Raw genomic sequence first — 19,829 nt, 5'->3', positions numbered from 1 at the left:
GACAAGCAGAAGAGTGAAACTTTGCTGTTATGTTGAGTAGACTGTTTGGACTGATTATTGAGTTACATCAGCATATCTTGCCATAAACTTTGAGGTCTGTCTTCAGTCACTGTAACTCTTGTTCTGATCCAAAATAAAGAGAATATGGTGGATGTTGTATGCATGGACCTTCAGAAAATATTTGGTAAGGTGGCACTTGAGATGTATGAAAATCAAGGCGAGAAAGCTGAGTAATGTTTCTCGGAGTGGTGGGATGTGGGTGGTGGTATGTTGCAAAAATCTTTGAGGTACTTTGTGTTTTCTATTTCTATAAATGACTTGGACACGGGCACATGAAGAATGATACTGACGTTTTGCGCTCAAACAAAGGGTCATGCAAAATGTAAATAGGTGGAGACTGCAGAAGGACATTGGTTAGCAGAGTGGGTAGATGGGTAGAAAATACAGTTAAATGCAGAGAAATGTGAAGTACATTTTGGTAGAAGAAATCAAAGAATTTCCTAGAAGTAAAGGGAATTAGGGGTTACGGGGAGCGGGCAGGAAATTGGACATGAATTTAGATTTGAGGTTGGGATCAGATCAGCCATGATCTTATTGAATGGCGGAGCAGGCTCAAGGGGCTGATTGGCCTACTCCTGCTCCTATTTCTTATGTTCTTATGTTCTTAAATGGTGTGAGGAACAGAGAAATGTAGGGGTGTAGATAAAATTTAAAGATGGGAGTTCAGGTTGAAAAACCATAAAGGCTAATGGATTCTACTTTTTTAAAACATGGGGGCATTGAATATAAAAACAAGGAAGTGATGTTCAATTTCTACAAGACATTGGTATGGTTACAGTGGAGTACTGTATGCAATTCTGGGCAGCCCATTATAGAAAGGACGTGAGCCATTGAAAGGGTATAGTTAAGATTCACAAGAATGATGCCAGGAGTGAGAGGTTGTAGTTCATAGAATCACCGAATGGTTGCAGCACAGAAGGAGGCCATTTGGCCCATCGAGCCCGTGCTGGCCTTAAGAGCAATCCCGTTAGTCCCATTCCACCGCTCTTTTCCTGTAGCCCTGCACATTTTTTCCCTTCAAGTATTTATCCAATTCCTTTTTGAAAACCCCGATTGAATCTACCTCCACCACCCTTTCAGGCAGCGCATTCCAGATCATAACTACTCGTTGCATAAAGATTTTCCTCATGTCGCCTTTGGTTCTTTTGCCAATCACCTTTAAATCTGTGTCCTCTGGTTTTTGACCCTTCTGCCAATGGAACAGTTTCTCTATTTTACTTCATCTAAACCCTTCATGATTTTGAACATTTCTGTCAAATCTCTCTTAACCTTCTCTGCTCTAAGGCGAACAACCCCAACTTCTCCAGTTTGTCCATGTAACTGAAGTTCTTCATCCCTGGAACCATTCTAGTAAATCTTTTCTGGACCCTCTCTAAGGCCTTTGCAACCATCCTAAAGTGTAGTGCCCAGAATTGGACATAACACTCCACCTATGGCCGAACCAGTGTTTTATAAAAGTTCAACATAACTTCCTTGCTTTTGTACTCTACTCCTTTATTTATAAAGCCCAGGATCCCGTACGCTTTTTTAACCACTTTCTCAATCTGTTCTGCCACCTTCAAAGATTTGTGCACATATACCCCCAGGTCTCGCTGTTCCTGCACCCCCTTTAGAATTGTACCATTTAGTTTATATTGCTTCTCCTCATTCTTCCTGCCAAAATGTATCACTTTGCACTTCTCCATGTCAAATTTCATCTGCCATGTGTATGCCCTTTCCACCAGCCTGTCCATGTCCCCTTGAAGTCTATCACTATCCTCCTCACTGTTTACTACACTTCCAAGTTTTGTCATCTGCAGATTTTGAAATTGTGCCCTGTACACCCAGGTCCACGACATTAATATATATCAAAAAAAGCAGTGGTCCTAGTATCGACCCCTGGGGAACACCACTGTATACCTCCCTCCTGTCCGAAAAACAACCATTCACCGCACTCTTGTTTCCTGTCACTTAGCCAATTTTGTATCCATGTTGCCCCATTTTACCCCATGGGCTTCAATTTTGCTGACAAGCCTATTATTTGGCACTTCATCAAACGCTTTTTGAAAGTCCTCATACACATCAACCACATTGCCCTCATCAATCCTTTGTTACCTCATCAAAAAACTCAATCAAGTTAGTTAAACACGATATGCCTTTAACAAATCCGTGCTGGCTTTCCTTTATTAATCCACACTTGCCCAAGTGATTGATTATTTTGTCCCGAATTATTGTTTCTAAAAGCTTCTCCACCACCGAGGTTAAACTGAGTTGTCGGGTTTATCCTTACACCCTCTTTTGAACAAGGATGTAGCATTTGAAATTCTCCAGTCCTCTGGCACTATCCCCATATCTAAGGAGGATTCGAAGATTATGGCCAGCACTTCTGCAATTTCCACTCATACTTCCCTCAGCAACCTAGGATGCATCCCATTTGGACCGGGTGACTATCTACTTTAAGTACAGCCAGCCTTGCTTGTACCTCCTTCATCAATTTTTAGTCCATCCAGTATCTCAGCTACCTTCCCCTTTATTGTGACTTTGGCAGCATCTTCCTTGGTAAAGGCAGATGCAAAGTATGCATTTAGTACCCCAGTCATGCCCTCTGTTTTCATGCGCAAATCTCAATCAGCCCCACCCCTCCTCTTACTACCCGTTTACTATTTATATGCCTATAGAAGACTTTTGGATTCCCTCTTCTGTTAGTTGCCACTTTATTCTCATACTCTGTAGAACTAGAGGGCATATGGGGTCAGCCATTTAAGCCTGAGATGAGGCATTTCTTTACTCTGTTGTGAATCTTTGGAATTCTCTACCCCAGAGTGCTGTGGATGCTGTTTAGTTGAATATATTCAAGGCTTAGAGACACAGATTTTTGGACTCTAGGGGAATCAAGGGATATGGGGATTGGGCAGGAAAGTGGAGTTGAGGTTGAAGATCAGCCATGATCTGATCGAATGGCGGAGCAGGCTCGAGGGGCCATATGGCCTACTCCTCCTATTTCTAATGTTATGTTCTCTCTGCCCCTCTTATTTCCTTTTTCACTTCTCTGAACTTTCTATATTCTGCCTGGTTCTCACTTGTATTATCAACCTGACATCTGTCATATGCCCCCTTTTTCTGCTTCATCTTACTCTATCTCTTTTGTCATCCAGGGACCTTTTGGCTTTGGTTGCCCTACCTAGACTGTACCCAAAGAATCTCCTCTTTAAAGGCTGCCCATTGTTTGATTTATAATTTTGCCTGCCAATTTACCCAGGCCAGATCCGTTCTCATCCCACTGAAATTAGCCCTCCTCCAATTAAGTATGAAGAAAGTTATGAATGCATTGATTATGAAGAAAGGCTTGAAAATTAGGGCATTTTTTACTGAACAGTGACGATCAAAGGATCTAATAGCTTTCAAGATTTAGGAAAGGTTTTCAGAAGTGAATAGTGAAAAATTGTTTTTGCTGGTTAACAAATCAAGAACAGGGACTCTAGGAGAACATGGGGTAATTTGGAAGAATTTTCTTTCACAAAGGGCTATTAGGAAAAGGAATGCTTTACCACAAGTAATTGAATTGGGTGGGTCTTTGAAAAGAAAGTAATAAAAAATCCAGGGAAAAGGTAACAAAATAGAATTAGGATACATGGTTCCAGTTGAAGAAATGGCACCAGGATAAGCATGATGGCTGAACACCTGTGTTGTAATTCGGATTTTTATAAACCTGCGGTGCACTGGTAGCATCTTTTTGATGTAGGTGATGGACTCCGACATGAAGTATATAATTCTCTTGAAGTCTGTTCTGTGTGGTTTTGGACTGTGCTCAGGTCAGACGTAACAGACTGGCTTTTTCTGCAGCCTGAGGGGATATCAGCTTTTAAGAGCACTTAAGTTTCTTTATCTCCCTCCCCCCATCCCATCATATATATTTGTAGACCATTTATTGAGATTTTCTCTTTTGCTTATTTTTCTTCAGTTTTTTTTTGTTTGGAGTTTTGTGTGCATTATTCCCAGTCTGGTTAATTGTTTTGTTTTCTCCCTTCATTCCTCTCCTCAAATGGCAGTTTGGTGAAACTTTTTTATTAATTCATGGGATGTGGGCGTCGCTGGCAAGGCCAGCATTTAGTGCCTATCCCTATTTGCCCATGAGAAGGTGGTGGTGAGCCGCTGCCTTGAACTGCTGCAGTTGGTGTGGTGAAGGTACTCCCACAATGTTGATAGGTAGGGAGTTCCAGGATTTTGATCGTGACAATAAAGGAACGGCGATATATTTCCAAGTCAGGATGGTATGTGACTTGGAGGGGAGCGTGCAGGTGGTGGTGTTCCCTTGTGCCTGCTGCCCTTGTCCTTCCAGGTGGTAGAGGTCGTGGGTTTGGGAGGTGCTGTCGAAGAAGCCTTGGTGAGTTGCTCCACTGCATATTGTAGATGGTACACACTGCAGCCACGGTGCGCCGGTGGTGAAGGGAGTGAATGTTTAAGGTGGTGGATAGGTTACCAACCAAGTGGGCTGCTTTGTCCTGGATGGTGAGCTTCTTGAGTGCTGTTGGAGCTGCATTCATCCAGCCAAGTGGACAGTGTTCCATCACACTCTTGACTTGTGCCCTGTAGATGGTGGAAAGGCTTTGGGGAATCAGGTGGTGAGTCACTTGCTGCAGAATACCCAGTCTCTGACCTGCTCTTGTAGCCACAGTATTTATGTGGCTGGTCCAGTTAAGTTTCTGGTCAATGGTGACCCCCAGGATGTTGATGGTGGGGGATTCGGTGATGGTAATGCAGTTGAATGTTAAGGGGAGGTAGTTAGACTCTCTCATTGAAGATGGTCATTGCCTGGCATTTGTCTGGTGTGAATGTAACTTGCCACTTATCAGCCCAAGCCTGGATGTTGTCCAGGTCTTGCTGCATGTGGGCAAGGACTGCTTCATTAGCATGAGGGACTGCGAATGGAACTGAACACTGCAATCATCAGCGAACATCCCCACTTTTGACTTTATGGTGGAGGGAAAGTATTTAATGAAGCAGCTGAAGATGGTTGGTGCTAGAACACTGCCCTGAGGAACTCCTGTAGTCATGTCCTGGGGCTGAGATGATTGGCCTCCAACAACTATTACCATCTTCCTTTTGTGCTAGGTATGACTCCAGCCACTGGAGAGTTTTCCCCGTAATTCCCATTGACTTCAATTTTACTGGGGCTCCTTGATGCCACACTTGGTCAAATGCTGCCTTGATGTCAACGGCAGTCACACTCAGCTCACCTCTGGAATTCAGCTCTTTTGTCCATGTTTGGACCAAGGCTGTAATGAGGTCTGGAGCCGGGTGGTCTTGGCAGAACCCAAACCGAGCATCGGTGAACAGGTTATTGGTGAGTAAGTACCGCTTGATAGCACTGTCGACGACACTTCCGTCACTTTGCTGATGATTGAGAGTAGACTGATGGGGTGGTAATTGGCCGGATTGGATTTGTCCTACTTTTTGTGGACAGGACATACCTGGGCAATTTTCCACCTTGTCGGGTAAATGCCAGTGTTGTAGTTGTACTGGAACAGCTTGGCTGGAGGTACGGCTAGTTCTGGAGCACAAGTCTTCAGCACTGCAGCCGGGATGCTGTGGGGGCCCATAGCGCTTGTTTCATGATCGTATCATGTGGATTGAATCGAATTAGCTGAAGACTGGCTTCTGTGATGGTGGGGACACCGTGAGGAGGCAGAGATGTATCATCCTCTCGGCACTTCGAACATCAAACGCTTCAGCCTTGTCTTTTGCACTGAAGTGCTGGGCTCTGCCATCGTTGAGGATGGGGATATTCACTGAACCATCTCCTTCTATCAATGGTTTAATTGTCCACCACTATTCACGACTAGATGTGGCAGGACTGCAGAGCTTTGATCTGATCTGTTTGTGGGAAAGCTTAGCTCTATCTATAGCAGGCTACTTCTGCTGTTTAGCATGCATGTAGTCCTGTGTTGTAGCTTCACCAGGTTGGCACCTAATTTTTAGGTATGCCTGCTGCTGCTCCTGGCATGCTGTTCTACACTCCTCATTGAACCAGGATTGATCCCCCTGGCTTGTTGATAATGGTAGAGTGAGGAATATGCCAGGCCATGAGGTTGCAGATTGTGGTGGAATACAATTCTGCTGCTGCTGATGGCCCACAGTGCCTCATGGATGCCCAGTTTTGAGCTGCTAGATCTGTTCTGAATCTATCCCATTTAGCACGGTGGTAGTGCCACACAACACGATGGACGGTGTCCTCGGTGTGAAGACGGGACTTCGTCTCCACAAGGACTGTGCGGTGGTCACTCCTACCAATACTGTCTTGGACAGATGCATCTGTGACGGGTAAATTAGTGAGACCGAAGTCTAGTAGGTTTTTCCCTCGTGTTGGTGTTCTCACCACCTGCCACAGGCCCAGTCTGGCAGCTGTGGCCTTCAGGGCTCGGTCAGTAGTGGTGCTACCGAGCCACTCTTGGTGATGGACATTGAAGTCCCCCACCCAGAGTACATTCTGTGCCCTTGCTACCCTCAGTGCTTCCTCCAAGTGATGCTGAACATGGAGGAGTACTGATTCATCAGCTGAGGGAGGATGGTAGGTGGTAATCAGGTTTCCTCGCCCATGGTTGACCTGATGCCATGAGACTTCGTGGGGTCAGGAGTCAATGTTGACTATTTCCCCCCTGACTCTAAACTACCACCTCTGGTGGGACAGGAGATACCCAGGGAGTCTGGGACATTGGCTGAACGGTATGATTGAGAGTATGGCTGTTAGGTTGCTGCTTGACTAGTTTATGGAACAGCTGTCCCAATTTTGGCACAAGTCCCCAGATGTTGATGAGGAGGACTTTGCAGGGTCGATTGGGTTAAGTTTGCCGTTGTGTCCGGTGCCTAGTGATCCGTATGGTTTTATTCTTGTGGGATTGTACAACTGAGTGGCAGTTAAGAATCAACTACATTGCTTTGGGTCTGGAGTCACAAATAGGGCTCACTGGGTAAGGATGGCAGGTTTCCTTCCCTAAAGGGACATCAGTGAGCCGGATAGATTTTTACAACAATCTGGTAGTTTCATGGTCATCATTCCTAGCTTTTTATTCATTTATGTTTTTAATTAACTGAATTTAAATTCCCCAGCTGGGATTTGAACTCATGTCTCCTAAGTATTAGTCCAGATCTCTGGATTACTAGTCCAGTAACATAACCACTATGCTACCGTACCCTAACCATCTGCACTGATGACAGCAGCTATCTGATACCTAAGCCAAATAACAATTGTTACTGTCTAAGTCTGGACTGTAGGTGTTGGTAGGCAATTGAACGATGTATTTGCCTGATACGTTTGCATCTATTTTAACGATTCTGAATTCTATTGTGTACTTTCTCTTAACAGCTCATTTTAGTTGTCAATAATTAAAGCAATTATAAATCCAGCTGTCTAAAAAATCTCAGGCTGATTCATATTTAAAGATTATTTTGTACTGTAATGACAGCTTTCAAATCTATTAATAATAGACAAATTATCCTATTGGATTTAAGATTATTGATGCTTTTGTAAAGATATACATTGTATAACACATTCTCACTATTGCTGTGGCTTTCTTTTCCAACAGTTGTGGCAATATATGACTACGCAAAGGATAAAGAAGATGAGTTGTCCTTCATGGAGGGTGCAATCATTTATGTGATAAAGAAGAATGATGATGGCTGGTATGAAGGGGTCATCAATGGAATTACTGGTTTGTTTCCTGGCAATTATGTGGAGCCCATCATGCACTATGCAGATTGAAGCAAACCAGCTGCAGCTTCAAGCTTCCTTTAATAATTGACCAGCCTAAGCATTTTGGGGAGTGGGTTAATTGGGGGAGGACTTATTAAAGTCTTTCAAGGGTGCCATTACTTTTGAGCTCAGCATGGAAACTGACACGATTAGACTGAAAATACATCAAACAAGTTCAGACTGACACCATAAAGGTGCAAGTGCTGGTCAAATTTCCTTTCGACTTATGGTCATTCCTAAATTACAACTAGTGCTTGTTGATAGCATGCATAAAAGTAAACAAATTTATGTATTGTAGCCAATCCATTTTTTAACCTAAAATGCTTCCAATATGTTGTAATTTTCAGTTAATCTGTGAGCACTCACTAAATTGTAATCTCATGAACTGTCACATGAGCCTATAAAGAACATTTATATGGATAAGGCTTGGGTGTCTTCTAATCAAAGTACATGTTGGTAATTTGTACTTAACAGGTTAAACATTTTATATGGTAAAATTTACATAATGGAAAAAATCATCTGTAGTCACAAAGTGAACCAAAGTGTAGTCTGGTATGTTGTCAGTTCATTTGTACAGTGGAAATTGTCTGGATCATTGGCTTTGTATAGTCCTGGTAAATTTTATTGAATAGTTTACTAACCTTTAGAATATTAATCCAGTTAACACCTTATGAATTATTGGCTCTGTTCTAAACTAGATACAGGCAATTCTACTGTACAAAGTCAGTTTCTAGAACAGCAGGTTTTGCTTTCAGACACATCTTGTGGCTCAGGCCTGATCGGTTATGCTTTCCCATTTGCTTTGAAAGACAAAAGAATAATTTGTTTCAAGGGGTTAATACTAAATTCCTTACAGTAAATGTATTTGAAACTGCATTTTCTGGCCTGAAAGGCTCCTAACTCCATAAAATCAGTGTTCAACTGTGTTTCTCCTGTGTTGAGTTTAATTGTTCTTTGCAATTTATGCTTCAAGTGGTGAAGCTAATAAGAAACCAAGGATCTATTTCATTCATAATTATATATTGTAAACTAATTTGATATTAAAATGGAGCTGAAATGGGCACATCCTGTCCTGGTACTAAAGGATAAGGAAGGTGATAATGCAGTGCCCTGTTTGGAGACATTCTAAAATTTCTTCCACATTTTTCTAATCTTGTTCCAGAAGCAGTGCTGTAGTCTGATTTAACAAAATTATGTACAAATAAAATGACAGTTAAATTTATTTGCTTTAAAAGATATGTCCACTTTTAAAGGGGCACATTGTGGGGGCCATACATTATGTAATACTGAGGCTTTCTTATTAACTTCTGCCTTATGATTGTAAGAAGCTTTAACATTGTGACTTCATTTTCTTCAACCTTTAAAATTGAAAATGCATTCTTTTAATTTGTATATAACCTGTTAAAATTGTATGTACAGTCTTTTATAATAAATCATTCTCAGTATATAAAAAAATCAGTTACTTCACATGGACACAATCAAGATTTTTTTTTTATAAATTGAATTGTACAGTGGTTGAGTAAGGCCATGGTTGGGGTCAATAACATTGAAGACAGACCAAGACCAACAGCATTATCTTAATATAGGCTTTATGTACATTGGTTAGTCCAAAATGTAAACAAAATTCCCACTGATGTTCAGGCTTTCAACTTGGAATTCTTGATACTGGTTGAATCTAGTTTTTGTTTGCAGTCTCAATAGTTGCCTGAAGAGGTACAGAGAAGTTTACTCTCACTTGTTCCGAGTTAATACAATTTCTGTAAGTCGAATCAAGGCATCTCGTTCTGGTGAAGAATGCAGCATAGAGATCTGTCGAATGGCTTCTTGACAGTATTGATGTGCGAGGTAGCATGTTTGCTGAACACCATCACTCTAAATGAAAATGTATAGGAACCTGTTTAGAGCAGTGGTCAACTTTAAGTTTAATAGTTACTAAATGCACTTAATTTGAATTTAACAACTGGTAATTTACATGAACTAAAAGTGGCAAATAGAATACAACCTGTCACTCCCTGTAATGTCAGTGAAGTTAATTTTCCTACTGCCTAACCCTACTAGTTTAAGGGAATCTATTCAAGTTGATGAGTACCAACCCTAAATTTCTGTACCATCTCCATGTCCTTAAACTGTTCAGTTTATGGGTATGGTATCCTCATACTGAACAAGAGGCTGTGTCAAATCCCACCTTGGCAATTGAATTCAATAAATCTGGTAATTGTGGGCTACTATGAGAAAAATAACCATGAAAGTGTCTGCAGTCTCGTCACAAACTCAACTGGCTCAGTAATGGCCTTTAGGGAAGTGAGTCAGCCACCTCTACCTGGTCTGTCCTGCACTATGTGGTTGACTTGGTGCCCTCTGAAGTGTAAACAATCACTAGAAAAAAAAATTGGACAGACCCATCAACAAGCCAGGCATCATAATAGCACAACAACTTGCATTTATATAGCACCTTTAACATAGTAAAACATCTCCAAGGTGTTTCACAGGAGCATTAAAGCAACATTTGACACTGAGCCACAAAAGGAGATATTAGGACAGGTGACCAAAAACTTGGTCAAAGAGGTAGGTTTCAAGGAGGAGAGGGGGGTTTAGGAAGGGAATTCCAGAGCTTGGGGCCTAGGCAGCTGTGGGCATCAGTCATTTGGTGGAATGATTAAAATCGGGATGTGCAAGAGACAAGCATTGAAGGAGCGCAGAGATCTCTGGAGGAGGTTAGAGATAGGGTGGGGCAAGGCCTTGGGATTTGAAAACAATGAAAATTTAAAAATCCAGGTGTTCCTGGACTGGGAGCCAATGTAGGTCAGGGAGCACAGGGGTGAAGGGAGAATGGGATTTGATGCGCATTAGGATACGCTCAAGTTTATAGTGGGTGGAAGATGGGAGGCCAGCCAAGAGAGTACTGGAATAGTCCAGTCTAGTGCTAACATGGATGAGGGTTTCAGCAGCAGATGAGCTGAGGCAGGCAATGTTGGTGATGGGTTAGATATGTGGTTGGAAGCTCATCTCAGGGTCAAATAGGATGCCAAGGTTGCGAACGGTCTGATTCAGCCTCAGACAGTGGCCAGGGAAGGGAGTTTGTGACGAGGACCAAAGATAATTGCTTCAGTCTTCCCAATATTTAGTTGGAGGAAATTTGACACGCAGTGTGACAAAGGAGTCATTGGAGGATTCAAGGGAGGTGGTTGAGAGGTAGAGCTGGGTGTTGTCAGCGTACATATGGAATCTGACATGTTTTTGGATTATGTCGCTGTAGGGCAGCATGTAGATGATAATAGGAGGGCGCCAAGGATCGATCCTTGGGGAAATCCCGAGGTAACTGTGGCAGCAGGAAGAGAAGCCATTGCAGGCAATTCTGTGGCTACGACTGGATAGGTAAAAATGGAACCAGGTGAGTGCAGTCCCACTTAGGTGGATGATGGAGGAGACGTGTTGGAGGATGGTGTGGTCAACTATGTTAAAGGCTGTAGTCAGATTGAGGTAAGGGAGGGATAGTTTACCACGGTCACAGTCATGCAGGATGTCATGTGACTGATTTGATCCGTTTCAGTACTGTGGCATAGGCAGAAACCTGATTGGAGGGATTCAAACATGGAGTAGTGGGAAAGATGGGCATGGATTTGGGAGGTGATGACTTGAGAGGGAAGTTGGTAGTTTGCAAGGACAGAGGGGTTAAAGGTCTGTTTTTTGAGGGGGGTGATAATAGCAGATTTGATGGGGAGGGGGACAGTACCTGAGGAGAGGGAACTCTAATATCAGCTAACATGGGGGCCAGGAAGGGAAGTTGGGTGGTCAGCAGTTTAGTGGGAATAGGGTCAAGAACAGGAGGTGGGTCTCATGGTCCTGCTGAGCTCTGAGGAGGTAGGAGAGAAAGATGTGAGTTAAGGGCAGGGGAAGTTTACCTTGGGCTAGGGGAAGGGTGGGTAGTGGTAGCTGAACGGATGGTCTCAATCTTAGTGACAAAGTCCATGAGCTCTTCACACTTTTCATTGGGAGGTAAGGAGAGTTTGTAGTGAAGAGAAGCCAGGGGTTATCTATCCATTCCAGTGAGCAGTTTTGGCATAGAAGAGCAGGACCTCAGTGCTTTATCTGATCCAGCCAGATCTGGCACTGAATGGCTAAACTAGTTGTCCACCATCAACATTCAAGTCTGCGTCGCTTGGATTTAAGGGAACTGAGATAATGGCCATATCAGGGGGAACGACCAGAATTTGAGAGAGTAATGGTTTAAATGGGGACAAGGGCATCACGTGAAGGTGATTGGTAGCTGCAGAAATGTCATGGTAAATGGAGGGCCAAAGGCTAGACAATTGGGAATTTGAAAGTGTCATTGTAAGTACAAGGCAATGAGTTCAGTCAACTCTAACCTGCAAAGTGTACCTACCCAACATCTGGGCCTGGCGCTAGTTAGGAAAGCTGTCCCATAGACTGGTCTTGTACTCATGAGCTAACATCCCAGATGACTCCATCACCATCCCTGGGATAGGCCTTGTCCCACTGGCAAGATGGACCAACCAAAGTGTATGTGGGGGTAGGAAGAAATAACACTCCAGCTATCCTCAACATTGCCTCCAGCCAAGGTTCAAGAAACCTTCCAATCACCCAACCCTCATGATAAATCAGTACTCTTCCATGTTGAAGGTCTTTTGGAGCAAGCATTGATAGAATGTATTCTGGGTGGGGGACATCACTGTCCACCAAGCATGGTGTGATCGTACCACCACTGATCAAGCCCAGAAGGACAAAGCTAGAAGACTGGGCTGGTGTTAGGTGCTGAGGGAACCAACACAAGGAGGAAACCTACTTCGTCCTCTGACCTAACTGTCCACAATAACAGGTGGAAATGACTGTGCAACTAAGTCTTGTTGCTACTGTAAGGACATGTGAAGGGCTGTAGGCTAGCATCTACGGTACAGTAGCACAGTGGTTATGTTACTGGGCTAATAATCTGGAGTCATGAGTTCAAATCCTGCACGGTAGCTAGGGCATTTAAATTCAATTAATTAAATAAAATCTAATCAATACTGGTGGCCATGAAACTACTGGATTGTTGTAAAAACCCATCTGGTTCACTAATGTCCTTTAGGGAAGGAAACCTGCTGTCCATACCCAGTCTGGCCTACATATAACTCCAGAACCACAGCAATGTGGTTGATTCTTAAATGCCCTCTGAAATAGCCTAGCAAGCCACTCAGTTGTACAATTTCGCTTAAAAAGTCATAATAAAACCGGATGGACAACCCGGCATCAGACCACTAGGCACCATTCATGACAGGCAAACCAAGCCCAGTCGACCCTGCAAAGTCCTCCTCACTAACCACTTGCCAAAATTGGGAGTGCTGTCCCACAGAATAGTCAAGCAACAGCCTGACAGACATACTCACAGAATCATACCTTTCAGCCAACATCCCAGACTCTTCCATCACCATCCCTGAGTATGTTCTGACCCACGGGCAGGACAGACCAACTAGAGGTGGCGGGTACAGTGATATACAGTCAGGAGGGAATGGCCCTGGGCGTCTTCAACATTGACTCTGGACCCCACGAAATCTCATGGCATCAGGTCAAACAAGGGCAAGGAAACCTGCTGATTACCACCTACTGTCCTCCCTCAGCTGATGAATCAGTCCTCCTCCATGTTGAACACCACTTGGAGGCAGCACTGAGGGTAGCAAGGGCACAAAATGTACGCTGGGTGGGGGACTTCAATGTCCATCACCAAGAGTGGCTCGGTAGCCCCACGACTGACCCAAGCTGGCCGAGTCCTGAAGGACATAGATGCCAGACTGGGCCAGCGGCAGGTGGTGAGCGAACCAACATGAGGGAAACACCTACTTGACCTCGTCCTCACCAATCTACCTATCGCAGATGCATCTGTCCATAACAGTATTGGTAGGAGTGACCACCGCGCAGTCCACGTGGAGACGAAGTCCCGTCTTCGCACTGAGGACACCATCCAACATGTGTGGCTCTACCACCGTACTAAATGGGACAGATTCAGAACAGATCTAGCAGCTCAAAATTGGGCATCCATGAGGCGCTGTGGGCTATCAGCAGCAGCAGAATTGTATTCCAGCACAATCTAACCTCATGGCCCAGCATATTCCTCACTCTACCATTACCAACAAGCCAAATGAGGAGTGTAGAAAAGCATGCCAGGAGCATCAGGCATATGTAAAAATGAGGTGCCAACTGAGTGAAGCTACAACTCAGGGACGACATGCAAACTAAACAGTTGAAGCAACATGCTATAGGCAGAGCTAAGCGATTCCACATCCAAGGGATCAGATCAAAGCTCTGCAGTCTTGCCACATCCAGTCGTGAATGGTGGTGGACAATTAACTAACGGGAGGAGGAGGCTCTGTAAATACCCCCATCCTCAATGATAGTGGAGTCTGGCACGTGAGTGCAAAAGACAAGGCTGAAGCGTTTGCAACCATCTTCAGCCAGAAGTGCCGAGTGGATGATGCAGCTCGGCCTCCTCCTGATATCCCCACCATCACAGAAGCCAGTCTTCAACCAATTCGATTCACTCCACGGATATCAAGAAACGGCTGAGTGCACTGGATACAGCAAAGGCTATGGGCCCCCGACAACATCCCGGCTGTAGTGCTGAAGACTTGTGCTCCAGAACTAGCCGCACCTCTGGTACAGCTACAACACTGGCATCTATCTGACAATGTGGAAAATTGCCCAGGTATGTCCTGTCCACAAAAAGCAGGAGAATCCAACCGGGCCAATTACCACCCCATCAGCCTACTCTCAATAATCAGCAAAGTGATGGAAGTGTCGTCGACATGCAATCAAGCGGCACTTACTCACCAATAACCTGCTCACCGATGATCAGTTTGGGTTCCGCCAGGACCACTCAGCTCCAGACATTATTACAGCCTTGGTCCAAACAGGGACAAAAGAGCTGAATTCCGGAGATGAGGTGAGAGTGACTGCCCTTGACATCAAAGCAACATTTGACTGAGTGTGGCACCAAGGAGCCCTAGTAAAATTGAAGTCAATGGGAATCAGGGGGAAAACTCTCCAGTGGCTGGAGTCATACCGAGCACAAAGGAAGATGGTAGTGGTGTTAGAGGCCAATCATCTCAGCCCCAGGACATTGCCCTGAGGAACTCCTGCAGCAATGTCCTCGACCCAACCATCTTCAGCTGCTTCATCAATGACCTTCCCTCCATCATAAGGTCAGAAGTGGGGATGTTCGCTGATGATTGCACAGTGTTCAGTTCCATTCGCAACCCCTCAGATAATGAAGCAGTCCGTGCCCGCATGCAGCAAGACCTGGACAACATCCAGGCTTGGGCTGATAAGTGGCAAGTAACATTTGTGCCAGGCAATGACCATCTCCAAGAGAGAGTCTAACCACCTCCCCATGACATTCAACGGCATTACCATCACCGAATCCCCCACCATCAACATCCTGGGGGTCACCATTGACCAGAAACTTAACTGGACCAGCCACATAAATACTGTGGCTACAAGAGCAGGTCAGAGGCTGGGTATTCTGCGGCGAGTGACTCAGCTCCTGACTCCCCAAAGCCTTTCCACCATCTACAAGGCACAAGTCAGGAGTGTGATGGAATACTCTCCACTTGCCTGGATGAGTGCAGCTCCAACAACACAAGAAGTTCGACACCATCCAGGACGATGCAGCCCGCTTGACTGGCACCCCATCCACCCTAAACATTCACTCCTTTCACCACTGTGGCTGCAGTGTGTACCATCCACAGGATGCACTGCAGCAACTCGCCAAGGCTTCTTTGACAGCACCTCCCATACCCACGACCTCAACCATCTAGTAGGACAAGGACAGCAGGCACATGGGAACAACACCACCTGCACATTCCCCTCCAAGTCACACGCCATCCCGACTTGGAAATATATCGCCGTTCCTTCATCGTTGCTGGGTCAAAATCCTGGAACTCCCTTCTAATAGCACGGTGGGAGAACCTTCACCACATGGACTGCAGCGGTTCAAGAAGGCGGCTCACCACCACCTGCTCAGGGGCAGTTAGGGATGGGCAATAATTGCTGGCCTTGCCAGCGACACCCACATCCCATGAACGAATTAAAAAAACTAACCACATGGCCCAGCGCACCAAGCCACAAGACCAACCCTGGTTCAATGGGAAATGTGGAAGGGTCTGCAAAAGGAACACTGCGAATACCTTAAGGAGGTATGAATGTAGTGAAATAACTACAGAGGGCTCTCCAAAAGCAGCAGGCAATAGCCAGAATTAAGGGGTCCCACAACTATTGGATCAGAGCAAAACTCTAGCCCTCACCATTTTTGATTAGTGGTGGATAACCAGGTACCTAACGTGAAGAGGTGTTCAATTTGTTTCACTCTGACATTAAGAATTAGTTGAATGCAATGGACACAGCAATGGCTACGGGCCCTAACAACTTCCCAGATGTAATGCAAAAGAGCTGTGCAGTAGACTTAACTGCATCCTTGCCAGGCTGTTGATAGTTGGCATTTACCTGACAATGTGAAAGATTTCCCAGGTATGTCCTAGTCATAAGAAACAGGACCTCAACCTGATCAAGTACCACCACACAGCCTCCTCCCAATCATCATAAGTGGTGGAAATAGCGAGGAACTTAAGGTAATTAAGATTAGTAAAGAAAAAGTACTGGAAAAATTAATGGGACTAAAAGCCAACAAATCCCCTGGACCTGATGGCCAACATCCTAGGGCTTTAAGAGAGGTGGCTGCAGAGATAGTGGATGCATTGGTTTTGAACTTCCAGAATGGTGCCTGTGGATTGGAAGGTAGCAAATGTAACCCCGCCATTCAAAAAAGGAGGGAGAGAAAAAAAACAGGAAACTAAGCCATTTAGTCTGACATTAGTAGAGAAAATGCTAGAATATTGTTAAGGATGTAGTAACAGGACACTAAGAAAATCATGATTAGGCAAAGTCAACACTTATGAATGGGAAAGAGTGTTTGACAAATCTCGTCAATTTTTTTTTGAGGGTGTAACTAGCAGAGTAGATCAGGGGGAACCAGTGGATGTAGTATATTTGGATTTTCAAAAGGCATTCGATAAGGTGCCACACAAGAGGTTGTTACACAAGATTAGGGCTCATGGGGTTGGGGGTAATATATTATCATGGATTGAAGATTGGTTAATGGACAGAAAACTGAGTAGGAATAAACGGGTCATTTTCGGGTTGGCAGGTTGTAACTCGTGGGGTGCCGCAAGGATCAGTGCTTGGGCCTCAGCTGTTTACACTCAGTCCCCTCATCTAATATATTGTAATATATCCAAGTTTGTTGACGATACAAAGCTAGGTGGGGAAAGTAAGCTGTGAGGAGGACGCAAAGGAATACAGACAGGTTAAGCGAGTGGGCGAGTAGGTGGCAGATGAAGTATAATGTGGGGAAAAGTGAAATTATCCACTTTGGTAGGAAGAATAGAAAAGCAGAATATTTTTGTAAAAGGTGAGACTAAGAAATGTTGGTATTCAGAGGGATTTGGGTGTCCTTGTACACAATCACAAAGTTAACATGCTGTTACAGCAAGCAATTAGGAAGGCAAATGGCATGTTAGCCTTTCTTGCAAGGGGGCTGGAGTATAAGAGTAATGAGGTCTTGCTGCAATTATATAAGGCTGTGGTGAGACCACACCTGGAGTACTGTGTACAGTTTCGGTCTCCTTACCTAAGGAAGGAAAGGATATACTTGGAGTGGGTACAACGAAGGTTCAACAGATTGATTCCTGGGATGAGAAGGTTGTCTTATGAGATTGAGTCGAACAGGCCTATATTTTCTGGAATTTAGAAGGATGAGAGGTGATCTCATTGAAACATATAAAATTCTTAGAGGGCTTGATAGAGTGGATGCTGAGAGGCTATTTCCCCTGGCTGGAGTCTAGAACTAGGGGTCATAGTCTCAAGATAAGAGGTCGGCTTTTTAGGACTGAGATGAGGAAAAATGTCATCACTCAGAGGGTTTGAATCTTTGGAATTCTCTGCCCAAAGGGGCTGTGGATGCTGAGCCGTTGAGTATATTCAAGACTGAGATCAACAGATTTTTGGTCACTAAGGGAATCAAGGGATATGAGGATAGGGTGGGAAAGTTGAGGTAGAAGATCGGCCACGATCTTATTGAATGGCGGAGAAAGCTCGAGGGGCTGTATGGCCTACTCTTGTCCTATTTCTTGTGTTCTTATGACATCTACTCAGTAATGACCTGCTCATCGACACTTGAGTTTGGTTTCCACCAGAACCACTCACCACTTGCCTGGATAGGTGCAGGTGCAGCATAAACATTCGAAGCTGAACACTATCTAGAGCAAAGCAGTTTGCTTGATTGATGCTCCTGCTGCTGGTCTCAATATCCACCCCCTCCCATCACTGGTGCAGTGTGGCTGCAGTATGTATAATTACAAGATAATCTGTTATTAGGGACAGAGTGACTGAGCACTTTGACAAATAAAGACTGATCATAGAGCCAGCATGGATTTGTAACGGATAAGTCATGTCTAACGAACCTAGTTAAATATTTTGAGGTGATAACTAATGTGGTAGATAAGGGAGTGTCTATGGATGGTATGTATATGAACTTCCAGAAGGCATTCGATAAGGTTCCACATAAGAGACTTAACAAAAATGAGAGCGCATGGAATTGGAAGCAACCTGTTGACATGGGTAGAAATTGGTTAGGAGGTAGGAGACAGAGTAGGGATAATTGGTATATACTCAGATTGGCAGGATGTAACTGATTGTGTCCCCCAGGTATCTGTACTGGGGCTGCAGCTTTTCACTGTATTTATAAATGACTTAAACGAAGGAAGAGAGCTGTATATCCAAGTTTGTTGATGACACCAAGTTAGGCGGCAAAGTCAATGGATGTAGATGGGAGCAGAAAATTACAAAGGGACATTAATAGATTAAGTATCTATTTGGATCTGTCATTACCAAGGAAGAAGATGCTGCCAAAGTCACAGTAACAGAAGAGGTAGTTGAGATATTGGATGGACAAAACAAAATTGAAAAAGGAGGTACTAGGAAGGCCAGGTGCACTTAAAGTAGATAAATCACCGGTCCAGATGGGATGCATCCTAGGTTGCTGAGGGAAGTAATGATGGAAATTGTGGAGGTACTGGCCATAATCTTCCAATCACCCTTGGATACGGCCAGAGGACTGGAGAATTGCAAATGTTATACAGTCGTACAAAAAGGGGTGTACGGATAAACGCAGCAACTACGGGCTAGTTAATTTAACCTCAGTAATGGGGAAACTTTTAGAAACGATAATTAACAAACTAACAGTCACTTGGACAAATGTGGATTAATTAAGGAAAGCCAGCATGGATTTGTTAAAGGCAAATCGTGTTTAACTAACCTGATAGAGTTTTTTGATGAGGTAAGAGAGGGTTGATAAGGGCGATGCAGTTGATGTGGTGTATATGGACTTCCAAAAGGTGTTTGATAAAGTGCCACATAATAGGCTTGTCATCAAAGTTGAAGCCCATGGAATAAAAGGGGCAGTGGCAGTATGGATACGAAATTGGCTAAGTGACAGGAAACAGAGAGTAGTGGTGAATGGTTGTTTTTCAGACTGGAGGAAGGTACACAGTGGTGTTCCCCAGGGGTCGATACTAGGACCACTGCTTTTTTTGATATATATTAATGACTTGGACTTGGGTGTACAGGGCACAATTTCAAAATTTGCAGATGACACAAAACTTGGAAGTGTAGTGAACAGCGAGGAGGATAGTGATAGACTTCAAGAGGACGTAGACAGGCTGGTGGAATGGGCGGACACGTGGCAGATGAAATTTAACGCAGAAAAGTGCGAAGTGATACATTTTGGTAGCAAGAATGAAGAGAGGCAATAAAAACTAAAGAGTACAATTCTAAAAGGGGTTCAGGAACAGAGAGATCTGGGGGTATATGTGCACAAATCGTTGAAGATGGCAGGGCAGGTTGAGAAAGTGGTTAAAAAAAGCATACGTGATCCTGGGCTTTATAAATAGAGGCAGAGAGTACAAAAGCAAGGAAGTCATGATGAACCTTTATA

At 44.1% G+C, this 19,829-nt stretch overlaps 2 protein-coding genes across 17 annotated transcripts in view; one reads left to right on the top strand and one right to left on the bottom strand.

Moving 5' to 3' along the window:
- Window positions 1–9,256, top strand: part of abi1a (abl-interactor 1a) — a 134,170-nt gene extending 124,914 nt beyond the window's left edge. For all 9 annotated transcript variants that reach the window (XM_068007146.1, XM_068007151.1, XM_068007149.1 and 6 more), the window contains one exon: window positions 7,623–9,256. In XM_068007146.1, the coding sequence (XP_067863247.1) occupies window positions 7,623–7,798 (176 nt within the window). In that variant the 3' untranslated portion in view covers window positions 7,799–9,256. The remainder of the gene's footprint in view (window positions 1–7,622) is intronic.
- pdss1 (prenyl (decaprenyl) diphosphate synthase, subunit 1) overlaps window positions 9,149–19,829 on the bottom strand; it is a 45,946-nt gene continuing 35,265 nt past the window's right edge. For 6 of the 8 annotated variants that reach the window (XM_068007152.1, XM_068007156.1, XM_068007154.1 and 3 more), the window contains one exon: window positions 9,149–9,661. In XM_068007152.1, coding sequence (XP_067863253.1) covers window positions 9,521–9,661 — 141 coding nt within the window. In that variant the 3' untranslated portion in view covers window positions 9,149–9,520. Of the gene's footprint in view, window positions 9,662–18,040; window positions 18,175–19,829 lie in introns of all 8 variants that reach the window. The other 2 variants (XM_068007155.1, XR_010968085.1) reach the window with 2 other exon arrangements.

The sequence above is a fragment of the Heptranchias perlo genome, chromosome 2 (genome assembly GCF_035084215.1).
Source record: "Heptranchias perlo isolate sHepPer1 chromosome 2, sHepPer1.hap1, whole genome shotgun sequence".
Classification (NCBI taxonomy): Eukaryota; Metazoa; Chordata; class Chondrichthyes; order Hexanchiformes; family Hexanchidae; genus Heptranchias; species Heptranchias perlo.
Note: the sequence above shows the minus strand (reverse complement) of the source record. Positions and strands in the feature narration are given on the sequence as shown.